General features: G+C 39.3%; 1 protein-coding gene across 1 annotated transcript in view; it reads left to right on the top strand.

Moving 5' to 3' along the window:
- The window catches only part of WDR44 (WD repeat domain 44), a 28,522-nt gene extending 18,952 nt beyond the window's left edge, over positions 1-9,570 (top strand). The window contains exons 11-20 of the mRNA XM_075435518.1: positions 85-223; positions 327-391; positions 1,617-1,730; positions 2,307-2,429; positions 3,382-3,573; positions 3,742-3,843; positions 5,536-5,651; positions 7,082-7,209; positions 7,908-8,039; positions 8,487-9,570. Of these exons, the coding sequence (XP_075291633.1) occupies positions 85-223; positions 327-391; positions 1,617-1,730; positions 2,307-2,429; positions 3,382-3,573; positions 3,742-3,843; positions 5,536-5,651; positions 7,082-7,209; positions 7,908-8,039; positions 8,487-8,581 (1,206 nt within the window). The 3' untranslated portion in view covers positions 8,582-9,570. The remainder of the gene's footprint in view (positions 1-84; positions 224-326; positions 392-1,616; positions 1,731-2,306; positions 2,430-3,381; positions 3,574-3,741; positions 3,844-5,535; positions 5,652-7,081; positions 7,210-7,907; positions 8,040-8,486) is intronic.
- Positions 9,571-14,313: the final 4,743 nt, after the last annotated feature.

The raw sequence follows: 14,313 nt of genomic DNA, 5'->3' as shown, positions 1-14,313 counted from the left end.
TGTCAGTTTACGTTATAGAAATACTTCTTGGTATGGAAAAAGGCACTTTGTGTAACTTAAACAAAGATCTTTTTATTCTGACAGGGTGCTGTCTGGACAATGAAATTCTCTCACTGCGGTCGATTACTTGCATCTGCAGGACAGGACAACGTAGTAAGAATATGGGTTTTAAAGAATGCTTTTGACTATTTCAATAACATGCGGATGAAGTACAACACAGAAGGTATCTTTCTACGTGTCACTAGAGCTCTAGAGCTCTAAAACACTAGAAATTCTAGTTATTTGGGAACTTTGAGTTGATCGTGGTGTTTCTGCTTGTGTTCTAGGCCGAGTCTCTCCCTCCCCATCTCAGGAGAGTCTGAATTCTTCAAAGTCTGATACTGATACAGGGGTATGTACACTAGTTATTGGGAGGGGGAGAGGTGGGGGGATCACATTGTTCTGTGATGCCAGATCTTCATTGTTTTTTATCTAAACACACATTAAAGAGTTCTTGGCCTGTGTCTTTGAGGCATAGACAAACTGTCTTATCAATAGATACCTTCAGTTAAATGCTGTTATCCCATGTGTATGGGGTGAAAGCAAGAAAGTACATCACTAAACTTCATGTATTATGAAATCTGCGTAGCTTCACTGTGGACTCCTGCTAGAGCAGACTTCTGAGCAAAATGCTAAAGGGGAAAAAAACTACATTGTTGAATTTCCTGTCTTAGTGTTTTGCCTCGGAACATTTCTTACCGTTAACATCTGACTTGATGATGTCTTTTCTGAGGAAGGCCAAACTCAACAATGGGATACTCAAAAGTGTAATAAAACCTGATGTTTCTAAAATTTTCACATCTGTGTAGAATAAAATGGAACATGACTGACCAAAAGTTTTGGAGACGCTCTTACCTGTAGAGTGTTCAGGTACTTCAGTAAACTTGCCATTAAAATTAATGTATTTAAGGGTTTTTTTCTATTTTTGATTTTCAGTAGTGTAAGAAACAGATGACAAAATCAGGATTTCAGCAAAGATTTTTAGCACTAGTGTTATTTAGTGTGCACTGTTTCGGGGGGGGGCATGAATCTTCCCTTACTTTAAGCTTGCAAATAGGCTTTCTTAGCCACACACGTCAGGGATGTTGCTTCGAGTATTTTTTTGCTGGAGAGCTTCTGTATAGGTACTTCTAGGGTGTTTTTTTTTTTATTTTGCACATGTTTGTTCTGAAAGGGTCTCTTACTAGGCAGTTATCATTCTTGATATGCACTAGAAACATGGAAACTTTAACTCGCAGTTTATATTCTAAATTGGAATGCAGTTTTCAAGATTGGTATACTTTGTTCCAAAAGCTTATCTTCAGATATTTGCTTAAATTGCTGTCAAGCTTATTCCGTTGAATAAAAGCTGTATGGATAGAAACTGTAGAATTTTGGAATTTCGAGATGATATTTCACAGCCCATTGTACTTGAAATTTACTTTGGTTGTTTATTAGTGCAGTGTTGCTTATTTTAAAGGCATAAGACTTGTTCTTCAAATTGTTATTGGCACTGTACTTTTTGTAAGCAATAATTGCTTTATTGTTAGTTTTTCCAGCTAACATTTTGTGCTTGCTTTTATATGTTTCTCTGATAGATTTGCAGTGGAGTTGATGAAGACCCAGATGATAAAAATGCCCCATTTCGCCAACGACCATTTTGCAAATACAAAGGGCATACAGCAGATCTTCTTGATCTTTCCTGGTCTAAAGTAAGGCACCTTAATACAGACTACACAGTTCTATTGTGTTTTCATTGTTTTCTTTATGATATTACCACTTTTCTTGTCGTTGGTATGCTTCACTGGTTTTATGCAGTGTACAGATTCTAAAGTTGCTGAATATAGACATTTATCTTAAAATTAGAGAATTACCTTGTGCTTAACTTTCAAAATGTTTCACATAAAGCTTATTCAGTTAATTCTCTGCATGGGTGTACAGTTGTAATTTTAAGAACACAGTCTGGCTGAGGGATGTTAAGCAGGAGAGACTCTCGCCCCTTCTCTGAAGCCTGTTGTGCTGTTTCTTCTCTGAGTACTTTAACTGCTTTCCAAGTATTCATTTCCCTTGAGATTCTTCCAGAAAACTGTGACTGAGCAGCAGTGTACTGGGTTTGAGGAAAGCTCCAATGTGTAATGATAATTTGGATAAAACATTTTATGTGAAAGGATAAAATTTTGAATTTCATGGCAACAGAGAAATTGGTAAGACTTCACCAATCAGATTGCTCCTGTATTTTCTATTAGTTTTGTGTCCATTAATAACCATTGAATTCTCTTGTTTCACAGAATTACTTCTTGCTCTCTTCTTCTATGGACAAGACTGTCAGATTATGGCACATATCAAGAAGAGAATGTCTTTGCTGTTTCCAGCACATAGACTTCGTCACTGCTATAGCATTCCATCCAAGGGTGAGTGTAATTGCCCTCTTTCTTCTAGAGAGGCAGAATTTGAAATTACAACAGTCCTCCTCCTTTAGTTTCAATTAAAAAAATATTTTTGAATAATAGAATTTGTGCAATTTAAAAATATCCATATTGGATAATATTCTGGAATGTTAAGTGCTCATCTTCATGAAACTTCACTAGGAGTGTCTCTGTGCTTTAACCGTTTGTAAGCATGATGTTTAAAGTGAGTTGTCTATTGGTTACAACATTGCAGCTGGTGTAGTTTTGAGCAACCTTGTGGAAAGTCAGAATTTCCCATGAGGGATGTTGTGATGAAATATTAGTGAAAAAAATCATAATGAAATAGAACAGATTGTCCAGAGACTGCAGAATCCTTGGGGATGTTTGAAGCTTGACAGGATATAACCCTCTACAGCCTGGTCAAACTTTTGAGGCTGTCCTTGCTATGAGCAGGGGAGGTGGACCAAAGACCTCCAGAGACCCTTTGCAACTTATCTTATTTGATTATTTTTTTAAAAAATGCTGTAATAAAGCTTCCTAATATTAATAAAACTCAAGTAGAGGAAAAGTGTTTTTCAGTGTTCCCTGAACATACATAACTGGTAGATGTATCGGGAACTCTGAAAGGAGCTTACAACTCCTGACAAGGTATTTTTCTAACTTATATTGAGAGGGTACAAAGTAACTGTGGTAACAGTGAATAATTTTCTGACTTGAGATATACACACTGCAAGGGTGTAATCTTGCCGAAAATCTGTAAGAGATTGAACTCCATTTGTCAGTAATTTTAACATTGTCTTTTCAGCCATCTTTTAAACATTATAATCAATTCATCCGAGAGTTCTTATTTGGGAGGCTCTGGAGAGAAGCTGTTTGGAAATGGGGTGGGAAGGTTTTAAGGAAATCAGGGCATACTAGTTGCACAAGCGGAGATTAATGTAATTTGTCCTCTCAGGATGACAGGTACTTCTTAAGTGGTTCATTGGATGGGAAACTCCGACTCTGGAACATTCCTGACAAAAAAGTGGCATTATGGAATGAAGTAGATGGGCAGACAAAATTGATTACAGCTGCCAACTTCTGTCAGAACGGCAAATACGCTGTCATAGGCACATACGATGGAAGATGCATCTTCTATGACACAGAGGTAAAATGTTTTTGAGACTATGTATTTCTTTCATATTAAATAACAAACAGATTTAAAAGTCATGTGTATTTAAATATTAAGAAACAAACCTGTTAGAACTTGAAGCAAAATAGTTTAAATTTTTTACACAATTATTTCAAATCAGGATATATTTTAATATCTTTTCAGCACTTGAAGTACCATACACAAATACATGTGCGTTCTACCAGAGGTCGAAACAGAGTTGGAAGAAAAATTACTGGCATTGAACCCTTGCCTGGAGAAAATAAGGTATTGTCTTTCAGCGCAACTTTGGTTCGGTCCTGGAGTCTGATATTTATATCTGTTGCTTAATAAGATTGTGCTAAGTCTTGTTTGTAGTCACTGATGTAAATCAGAAGTCTTTTAACACTACTAAAATGAATACTAGTCTTTGCTGATTTAGACTAATATAACACTAAATAGTGGTAAAATAGACATTTTTAAATTACGTGCTTTGATTAATGTAAAAGGAAGAAACTGCTTACAGATGGCTTTCAGTGAGAATTTCTTTGTCATAAGTAACCTCTCTTGTATTTAATATTCATTTGGAAATGTGCTTCATACAGAAGCTGAAAAAATACTGAGAGCTCGGAAGCTGTTATACAAGCAAGTGTACTCTGTTCTTCAGAATCAGTCCTTTTGTTTAGCTTCAGTCTAAGCTGAAATCTTATGTTGAAAAGGTCAAATTCTCATCAAGTAAAGAACATGCTGTTCAGCATTAAAGTCATAATCTAAAGCTGGAGAGTTTCTCACTTGTGTCTAAAGTTTCAGGGGTGATGTTGGGTCAACAGCTGGCTCTATTAGAGTAGTAGCTCAGCAGCTGTTGTCACCTATATTGTATTCTTATCAATGACACAGAAATTACTTAATTCCAAGGACATGCATGTGATTCAGAAATCAATGGTGCCTTTGGGTTTGCATCAAATGCTGTGAGTTCACAGAATCACAAAATCACAGAATAGTAGGGGTTGGAAGGGACCTCTGTGGGTCATCTAGTCCAACCCCCCTGCCGAAGCAGGGTCACCTACAGCAGGCCGCACAGGACCCCGTCCAGGCGGGTCTTGAATATCTCCAGAGAAGGAGACTCCACAACCTCCCTGGGCAGCCTGTTCCAGTGCTCCGTCACCCTCAGAGGGAAGAAGAGTTGGCATGTTAGATGATGTAATAAAACACAGCTCGGCAGGAACTCTTTTGCAAATAGGTAGGAAGTTCTGTAATCTGATGGTAATGGTGTTCCAAGAGTTGTCAACTTTGCTGCATTAATGGTTAGAGAAGTGGGGGTCGGTATTTGCTACTTGGTATACCCTTTTCCTAGCATCATCTTGAGACTTACTGCTAACCTGCGTTCTGCTCCACTTATAAGGTGCCATAACAAGGCTAATCAACTGAATGCCCTTACTCATTTTGACAACACTTTCATAGACTTCTTTGTTCCTTATAAGTACATTTAAGCTTCTGATCTGAAAAATATGAAAAGGAAGCAAACTCAGATCAACCAAAAAAAGCTCACTTTGCTTATATAGCAGATAATGGTCTCTGATCTGTGCTTCATGGTTGGTAGGTCATGACTCTTCAGAAATTTACCTCACTAGAACAGCTGTTCTGCTGTATTATTTTGGAATGTGTTTCAAAACATCCTTTGCAAATTTGTGACTGTTCTTTGGGCCCGTGTTTTACTTCAGTAAAGAGCAGCTGTTCTGGTACAGGCCAGTCGTGATGATCTTGACAGTGAAGTTGTCTTCTATCCATTCACAGAAGATGAGAGAGAAAAATGCCATTGTCCTAAATATTGTTCTGCTTCTTTGAACCTATTCTTTCTGTTTGTCACTTTTTTTTAATCAAAAGAACTAGGAATTCTGATTGTTTGAATGAACTCTGTTGCTCCTTCTTGGATATGCTAATGGTTTCCTCCTCTAATTTTTTATTTCTCTCTTTTTTTAGATACTAGTGACATCAAATGATTCCAGAATCAGATTGTATGACCTAAGAGATCTGTCTTTATCCATGAAATACAAAGGTTATGTCAACAGCAGCAGCCAAATTAAAGCCAGCTTTAGGTAAGACAGTATGATAGCAATGGAGTTGCGTTTGGGAAATGGTGTGACTGAAGTACAGAGGCTTTTGTTTAAATAATCTGTTTACCTTGTTATGCAACTGACCCTCTGAAATGTCACTTGGCTTGGAATACAAAGGTAACTAAAGGCTCTGGTCAAGAATGGCAAAGCTGCCTATGAGCAGGGAGCTTCTGTGGATGAGTGAAACCTTTCGTAGTGACAGTACAGTGCATGTCCAGTACTATTGCTGTAAATACAAGAACTGTGCTAGAACTGATGGGGCCGGGACACCACATCTTTTCTCTCCTCTGTGATCAACAGGTTTTAATTCTGTAATTTTGTCAGGTATTGTTGCATATGTGTTGGTCACCTGACTGTTGCTCAAGGCTGTTGGTCACTGCCTGTGTATCATCACTGTCAGGAAACAGCCTGCAAATCTGAGTTGGAATTCTTTTCTCCTCTTTCTCTATACTGGCCTAAGATGCTTTTTTGAGTTTGAGTATATTATCATGACTGTCATGGAAATACTGGTTTTGAAGGTAGTAAAAGAGAGGGAGTAGAGGGAGAAGAGTATTTGTTCTATTCCCTCTTTGGGTCTTGCAGAAGCCAAAGGGGAAAAATGCTTGGGTATCTGTTTAACCTGGATGTTTGAGCAGAGGAGGGCAGCAGTGCCTAAGGAATAAGGCCAAGTTTAATCTTGATTGTCAGCTGTTGGCCTTTGAAATTGCCTTAAAGGCTGGCCCTGTATTTCACTGGATGGCTGAGGTTGGAAGGGACCTCTGGAGGTCATCTTGTCCAGTCTCCCTGCTCAAGATGAATTTCCCAAATTAAGTCATCTCTACTTACAGGGCTGTAGCATAGTCAGTGTTAGAGTTTAGATATGTAGCATATTCATGCAGCAGGTAAATCAGAAGTAAATACTTGAGTTGCATTTGCAGGTACTGTTTTGTCCCTGTCAGTGTGCCTTACACAGTCATCTGGTTACAGGCTTGTTGAACACCTTTTATCTTCCACCTATGTGGATCTCTTTTGCCCATGATTGTGTAACAGGAATTGTTTACAATACAATCTCAGGTGTTCACACAGGTTCCAGACTCCAACAGGTGCAAACTGCCCTTATAGATTATGCCATTTTCTTGTTGCTGCATATAGCTGTTAGACTAATCCTCTTCTGTGTCAGAAACTGCAGGAGAACAGCTTCTGTGTGCTGTTCATGAGAACTACCTTTTTCTTCCAGAGGGAGAGCACCAGGAAGCTTGCATGCACATTCATTTAAGGACTGTGTATTTTTTTGAGTCACTAAAATAAAGGATCAGTTTGAATTGTGAACTTAGCCTCGTTGTACTTGTAAAGCTGCAAGTCCTCTGGAAAGCTATTGTAACAGTTGCTTGAACAGCCAAGAAAGTAATGTGTTTCCTTCTTTGAATCTTTAGCCATGACTTTACCTACATCGTGAGTGGTTCAGAAGATAAATACGTTTATATTTGGAGTACATACCATGACTTGAGCAAGTTTACATCTGTAAGAAGAGACCGTAATGATTTCTGGGAAGGCATTAAAGGTAAAAATCAACTTTTGATCTTTGCTTTATCAAAATTATTATTTCAAAAATTAAATATTTTTGTCTTCTAGTTCTTATTTTCTCAGCATGGCTGTTCATTTAGTTTGAACAAATTATTAGCAAGATGAATTGTAACTGGTGGATTTTCAGTAAGTGGACTCTATCAGAAAACCTTATCCCCAGGAAACTTTCTACAGATGCATGATAGGGATGGCAAGAGACAGAGTAGCTAAGCGGTTGTCCAGCTCGAGTAAGAGATTCTGAATGAATGTGACATTTCGCTGGCAAAACATGGTTGTATAAGTGTAGTAATCAAAATAATTATCAATCCTTAAATCCTTTATGGAAAAGTGGCTTTGAAAACAAGTGCAAATGTTTTTCCTTCATGGCAAGATTTAGAGAGTTGCTTTGTTTTTGTAATAAATCTCCTACACACACACAGAGTGTTTGAGGAAATGTGGGACCATGTTTATATCAAATGTGTTTTGGAGCTCTTGCCAGTTACTTTTGGGCGTTTACAGGAATGTTTGAGATCCCTATGCTTACAAAACAGTGACAGTCGCTTCTTGAACGATGAGCTTAGCTGGTGCCACTGGCACTGAGATTCTTGGATATTTACTAAAATTTATACCTGCTATTCTTGTAAAATTAACAATTCCTTGAAACAAGGTAATCAAAATTGGATTGTCTTTCTGAAGCACACAACGCAGTGGTCACATCTGCAATTTTTGCTCCCAATCCTGGTTTGATGGTGTCACTGGAAACTTCTGAAAAGCAAGAAGCTGAAAGTAAGGGAGAAGACTCTGAAGCGTCAGATACGATACCCTCTGGTAGGTGTTTAAGATGAGCTCTGGTTGATACTATGGTATGAGGAGGGAAAGATTATGAAGAATACTTTAAATTTGGGAGGGGTGGTTCTCAAAATGACAAGTCCTTGCTGTGGCATGGATATATATTGCTACCTCAGCAGCTGAACGTTTTGGGAGCTGTTGCATTCTTAAATCCTGAGGGAATGTGAAGTGAGGTCCAAAGCTGTTGTCCTGTGTACTTTAGGGTTATTGTTTTTACGCTTGAGCGGTTAGCAGTAGAGCTGTACCAATATATAACGAGTAAGTCACTCTCCTAGAAATGCAAACGTTTCTTGAAGTATTGGCTAGATAACAGAAATGTGATAGAGGAAGAAGGGTGTCACAGTGATAGCTTATTTTTTAATGAGAGCTTGATTTTTTTAAATTTTTTTTTAATGAACTAACAGTTTATTCTCTTTCCTTATTAAGGAGCTTTGAAGACCGATCACACAGAAGTGCTTTTATCAGCTGATTTTACTGGAGCAATCAAAGTCTTCATTAACAAAAAGAAATATGTATCTTAGTTGTTTTGCAACTGACAGCATAAAGCTATGGTACTGTGGGATTAAAATTCCATAAATATTGCGGGCAAAAGCAAAGTATCTAATATAATAATGTTACAGGCTGATTTATTTTTAAATCTTTATTTTAAGACTACACAAATATTGGATCCTTGGTAAACAGTGTCTACCTATTAACACCTGGGCTTGTAGAATAGAAAGGAATGTGTAAGAATAATCCTGCCAAATGTTAGACTCTCAACTTTCTACAAACAGTTGTTTTGCAACGTAATTGTGAACCTGCACAGGTTTCTGCACGAAAATGTATTCACACATGTGTGTGCCTTTTGGTTACATGCACTAATTTGAACATATATCAAAAGGATTTCAGTGGTGCTTGTGGCCACTAGATGTCAGGAAAGGGAATGGGAAGGGGAGGTGGGAGGTATGGCCAGAAAAATGCTGAATGGTCTAGTCTGATCTTTGCACAGAATTCCATTTGAGAAAGATCTAGAATTTGTTGTAGCTATTGTTCAGAATTTTAAGTTATGCAAGTTTTGATGGGTCAGCAACCATGTGTAAATGTTTTTATAAATTTCTCAACTTCAGGAAGTGAAAAATTTTTTGTTGTCTTTTAACTGTGGACTTTAGATTCCTTTCTTGTATGTAATTTTTTGCACACTGGAGCACAACACTTGTGTAAAGAATGCTCTCATTCCTTGTTCACGGGCACCAGGATATATTCACCTTCCAGATAAAATTAAGAGGCGCTAGAAAGTTCTTATATTTTACAACTATGTAAAATAAACTGTTTACATTTTTTAAGCATTGTAGCTTAAAGTTTTAAGTTTATCTTGTTTGTTTAGTGCCACTGAATTTTGCAAGTCTTTGTAAATATTCGTATAAAACACCTATGAAGTAACATTCTGGGCATCATAACCCATGAAATGTTATTGACGGTCAAGTGTTTCAGAGAACAGATGTATCATTAAACTTGGTCACACACTTGGAAATTGTTGCTTCTTTTCCATTTTGATTCATAAATTTGCCTTTGGTTGAAGTGGTTTTGACCTATTTCTCGGATCAGTGATCTTGCATGCACTTTAACTTTTTAGTTCTTTCCTGATCGTGTTACTTTTTTGATGGCAGCTTTCTTTCTGAAATAATGGGTAATGCAGTACTGGAACTGAATATTAAGCAGAATTGAGAGTAGTTATATGATAGTTTAGGAGATTTCAAAAGTGTGCAAAGAATCCTCCCCATTAGTGGAAGAATGAAGGCATGGAAAGGCAGGAAATGAGTCTCACGCTTTTAATTCTTTTTCACTCAGGTGAATTTGACCATGACATTGTGTAAAATTGTCTTGAACAAAAAAGGCACTTGCAAGGGCTGTATTATCAGACCAAATAAATACAAAAATGGTACATACTATAGAAAATTATTTTCAGTTGACATGATTAGAGCAAGTTTTGGTCTCAGATTTGAAAATACCTGTATAGATGAGACAAGCTTAAACTCTCGCAAGATTTTTTTGTTATTTTGAGATCCGCTGAATTGACAGAAGTGAGGAGAAGCACAAGAAGATGTTTGGTTTGTCACTCCAAAAATTAATTTCTGTAATAGGGTATAGATGTAAAAGACTGTAGTTTACTGTGATTCCTGTGAGCTGATCCCAGACCCTTCTGGAGCTTGTTGTAGATTTTCTATGTGTTCAGTAGCAAATGCAAGCTATGAAGCTGCAGTGTGCAGTATGAACACCATCACTTTGCTTACAGGCACTGTCCTTCTGGTGTTCTGGCATATATGGCCTTGCTGTCTCTGGAACTAGAAGCCCAGACTGGAGGAAAAGGCATATGGGCTTTGCATTGTTTTTTGGGGGTATGCTTATTTTTTTAGATGTGCTGCTGTCCCATTCCGACTTTCCCCATATTATACTTAAAATAGTAATTGCAGAAATGTAGTAATGAGTAACAGGAGGAGGGAGCACTTATTAGCTGGTAAGAAATACAAATGAGAGGATGGGTCCAAGCCCAGCTTTGCAGAATGACTGAAGACCTGGCTCCTGTCAACATACAATCTTTGACGTAGATTTGGTGTTAAGTGGGCTTCAGGAGGCATCCTGCAACATTAACAGTGGTGGACTTGGTAGAGTTAGGTGAACGGTTGGACTCTGATCTTAAGGGTGATCGAGATGATTCTATGACTAATAGCATGTATCTTGGCAGCTTGTTTTAAAAGTTCTGCGCAAATGGTCTCCTCTGTAAGCTATTATAGAATAGTTTGGGTTGGAAGGGAAGTTTAGAGGTCGTCTAGCCCGACCTCCCTGCAGTGAGGGGGGACATCTTCCACTCGATCAGGTTCGTCAGAGCCCTGTCCAACCTGACCTCGAATGTTTCCAAGGATGGGGTGTCTACCACCTCTCTGGACAATCAGTTCCAGTGTTTCACCACCCTCGTAAAAAATGTCTTCATTATATCCAGTCTAAATCTACCCTCTCTTAGTTTAAAACCATTACCCCTTGTTCTTTCGCAACAGGCCCTGCTAAAAAGTTTGACCCTGTCTTTCTTATAAGCCCCCTTTAATTACTGAAAGGCCGCAAAAAGGTGTCCCCGGAGCCTTCTCTTCTGCAGGCATCCGCCCCAACTCTCTCAGCCTTTCCTCACAGCAGAGGGGTTCCAGCCCTCTGATCCTTTTTGTGGCCTCCTCTGGCCCCACTCCAACAGGCCCATGTCTTTCCTGTGCAGATCTCTTTCTCATCTGAATGTTGTGGGTTTTTTGAAGACTTAAACATGACTGCTTTGGAGACCTAAATTGAACTGTAGTTTCTCCTTGTAGCTGTAGTAGGTCCAACGCAACATCTTAAGTACTCATGTGATCATAAAAAAAAGTTATTGTTTTTCATTATCCAGGAGTTTGTGGAGGCAATAAACAAAGTGGATCTTGAGGAAGATGTTTGACTTCCATGTATCTTGATGTTTGGCTTCTAGCACTCACAGTTCTGATGCTCCTCTGCAGTGATCTAGTATTCTCTACGCTTTTTCCCCGCTTGAACTGTGCTGTGCATTTTTAATGGTTCAGAAATCAGTCTCTCTTCCCCCCTCCTTCCAAAAGTTGCATCGGTTAAGTGGTGCTGTGTCCTATCTAATCTCGTCCACTGCTGGGTCTTAAGGCTTGTCTGGTACCTTACATAGCTGGGTTCTGTTTTTGTTTAGAGCCTCCAGGTTCTTCTTGCAGGTGAATGTTAAGCTGTGGGTAAACATCGGTTACTCTGCTGAGCCCGTTTCATTCTGTCAAGTGCATTCACTGTATCTGCAGCAGCTAGTGCCCTTCCACTGGGAAGGGATGTTCCCTGGAGCACAAGCAACGCGTGGGTGGAGGTCGGTTAAAACACTTGGGCTGGAGGGTTCCTCTCTGGACTGCTTCTTCCAAGAGCCTACTTAACCTCTTGTTCTTTAACAGAAGTTGGTGACATCTATGTAATCAACATTCTACTTACAGAATATGATTGAAAATTCCTGGGAGGCAGAAGTGAGGAATTGCCATTGTACAGGACCTTGGTGCAGGAGAGATGTCTGCATTAACTCAGTCACTTCCCAAGAATCAACGAAATGAGCAGATTGGAGTGTCACAGGTCGCTTGAACTCTTCCCCTCAATGCCTAATTTCTACTGTAACTGGCTCCTGGCAGCAAGCAGCTGTGAATGGAAACAAAGCTGTTCCTCTGCTACTTTTGTCTCTTTCAGTGCTAGGCATCAAGCCCGGTGCACGTGCAGAGGACAAAACAGTTCAAGTAGATGAATAATGCTGAAATTGGATCTTTAAATGCTGCACAAGCCATGTTTTCTCAAGTTAAATGGAGGGGGTGATTTATTTCTTTTGGTTTGGGAGATTTTTTTGGCATTTTAACTGAAAGCAATGCTGAACTCAGCCGCTGGTGTGATGCTAATGCCACTAAATATAAGAGCATTAGCCATAGACAGGGCAGAATCGATTTATAAGGCACAGGGAAAGCTGCTGTATTCTTTTCTACCTGCCATTAGCAATTTTCTGCACGTGTTCAGGAAAATGTTGGAAACTGGCCACTCTTCCAACTTGATTCAAAGTGAGCTTGCGAATGTGAGTGCTACGCTACTATCTTCTGAAGCAGACTTGCATGCTGCTTTTTACTGGAATATCAAGCAATTAAAATTTATTCGTATTTAGTCAATGTCTTTTTTTCTATGTGTTTTCTCTATACGTGATAGATGTTTGAGAACCGCATATAAGTGCATTGCTTCATTTTGTGAATGTGGGAACAAACTGGAAGGCTGTAGGGAGCTGTTGACTTGTTCTGGGGACGTGGTACTGGAGTCGTGATTCCAGGTTCTTTCTGCTAATGGCTACAGCTGCTGCTTCTGCTTTCCTAGTATTTTGCTTGTACTATACTGGCAGCAGGCCGATACGACGGAGGCCTTTCAATTCACGTGCTGGGTGTTTTTTCCTGCATGTTCTGTAGTGGCAGTCCTTCAGGCTTCTGTGTGGAAGTCTGATCAGAATATAATGCTAAGTAAATAGAGCATGAAAAACTAGTGAATCCAAGTGCTATGTACAAAAGAACAGACTAAAGGCCATTCAGAAAAGGACCTGAGTACTTGTTTAAGCGTGTGGGTAAATTTTTCTTTAACTGCAGTAAGTGATGACCATATGGTTAAAGCTGTGCAAAGAAGTTTCTGCTTCCAGTAACTGTAACTCTTTTGACTTTTGTAGGGTTCATGCATAAATTTAAGCATATCCGTAAGTACCTTCCTGAATAAAGGCTGTTTTTATGTTATGGTGATTATGAGAAGAGCTTATTGCAGAATCATACAATACTCAAGGTTCAGGGAGACCTCTGGAGCTCTAGTCCCACCCGCCCTGCTCAGACAGGGTCAGCTAGAGCAAGCTGCACAGGACCATGCTGGGCAGGTGGGCTTTTATTATCTCTGGGGATGGACACTCCGTGGTTTCCCTGGGTAAGCTGTCCCAGTGTTTGACCAGCCTCGCGGTGTTCTCTGGCCATCTTTCATTCCTTTTTCCACTTACTTCCTCTGGTTGTATATCTAAATGTCCCAGTGCTTTTTAGTCCCACTGGGCTTTGCTTAGGTGAATTTGTGTCTTAAGTTGTTCAGTTCTTCAACAGGTTCTGTCCTTATGGAAGTAACTGCTAAATGGTCTGACACAAAGCTGGGGTGGGTGTTGGTCAATGTCTTTAACAGTCACTTCATTTTCATCTCTGGCGTTTCGGTGTTTTTGGCCTCAAGATCAGATTCATGGAAAGCTCTGAGAGGCCTTGTACCATACTTTCTCAAACTCAGCACTGCTGGGGCTTCCTCTAAACTGTTGTCAGTTAAAGGGTTCAGCAGTTGGAGGCCTTGTTAACTTTTACAGTATGTACTTGCTCAGGAAAAACAAATTCAGTAAGTTCTTACTGAGGTCACACTTGTTGCAACATGTTACAAACCTTCTGTACTGCATTATCCACAGTCAGATTGTACTTGGCTTTGCTTTGGGGAAATCTGTGAAAGGTGGGGGTTTGGGACTGCAGTGGAGTTGATTTTCCTCAAATCACATGGGGACCTGGTAAGTTTTATGCTTGTACCCATGGTGGTGATTTTCCTAATACTGGAGGTGAACTCACTGTCAAACATGCACTGTATTTCCTCCATGTGTGTGCTATAGCAGCTAGGGTTGTCTGAGGAGGACATAAACTCCTGCAAAAATGCAGAATATTTCTCTAGT

Source organism: Opisthocomus hoazin, chromosome 14 (assembly GCF_030867145.1).
Source record: "Opisthocomus hoazin isolate bOpiHoa1 chromosome 14, bOpiHoa1.hap1, whole genome shotgun sequence".
NCBI lineage: Eukaryota > Metazoa > Chordata > Aves > Opisthocomiformes > Opisthocomidae > Opisthocomus > Opisthocomus hoazin.
This window is presented reverse-complemented; position numbering and strand designations above follow the sequence as displayed.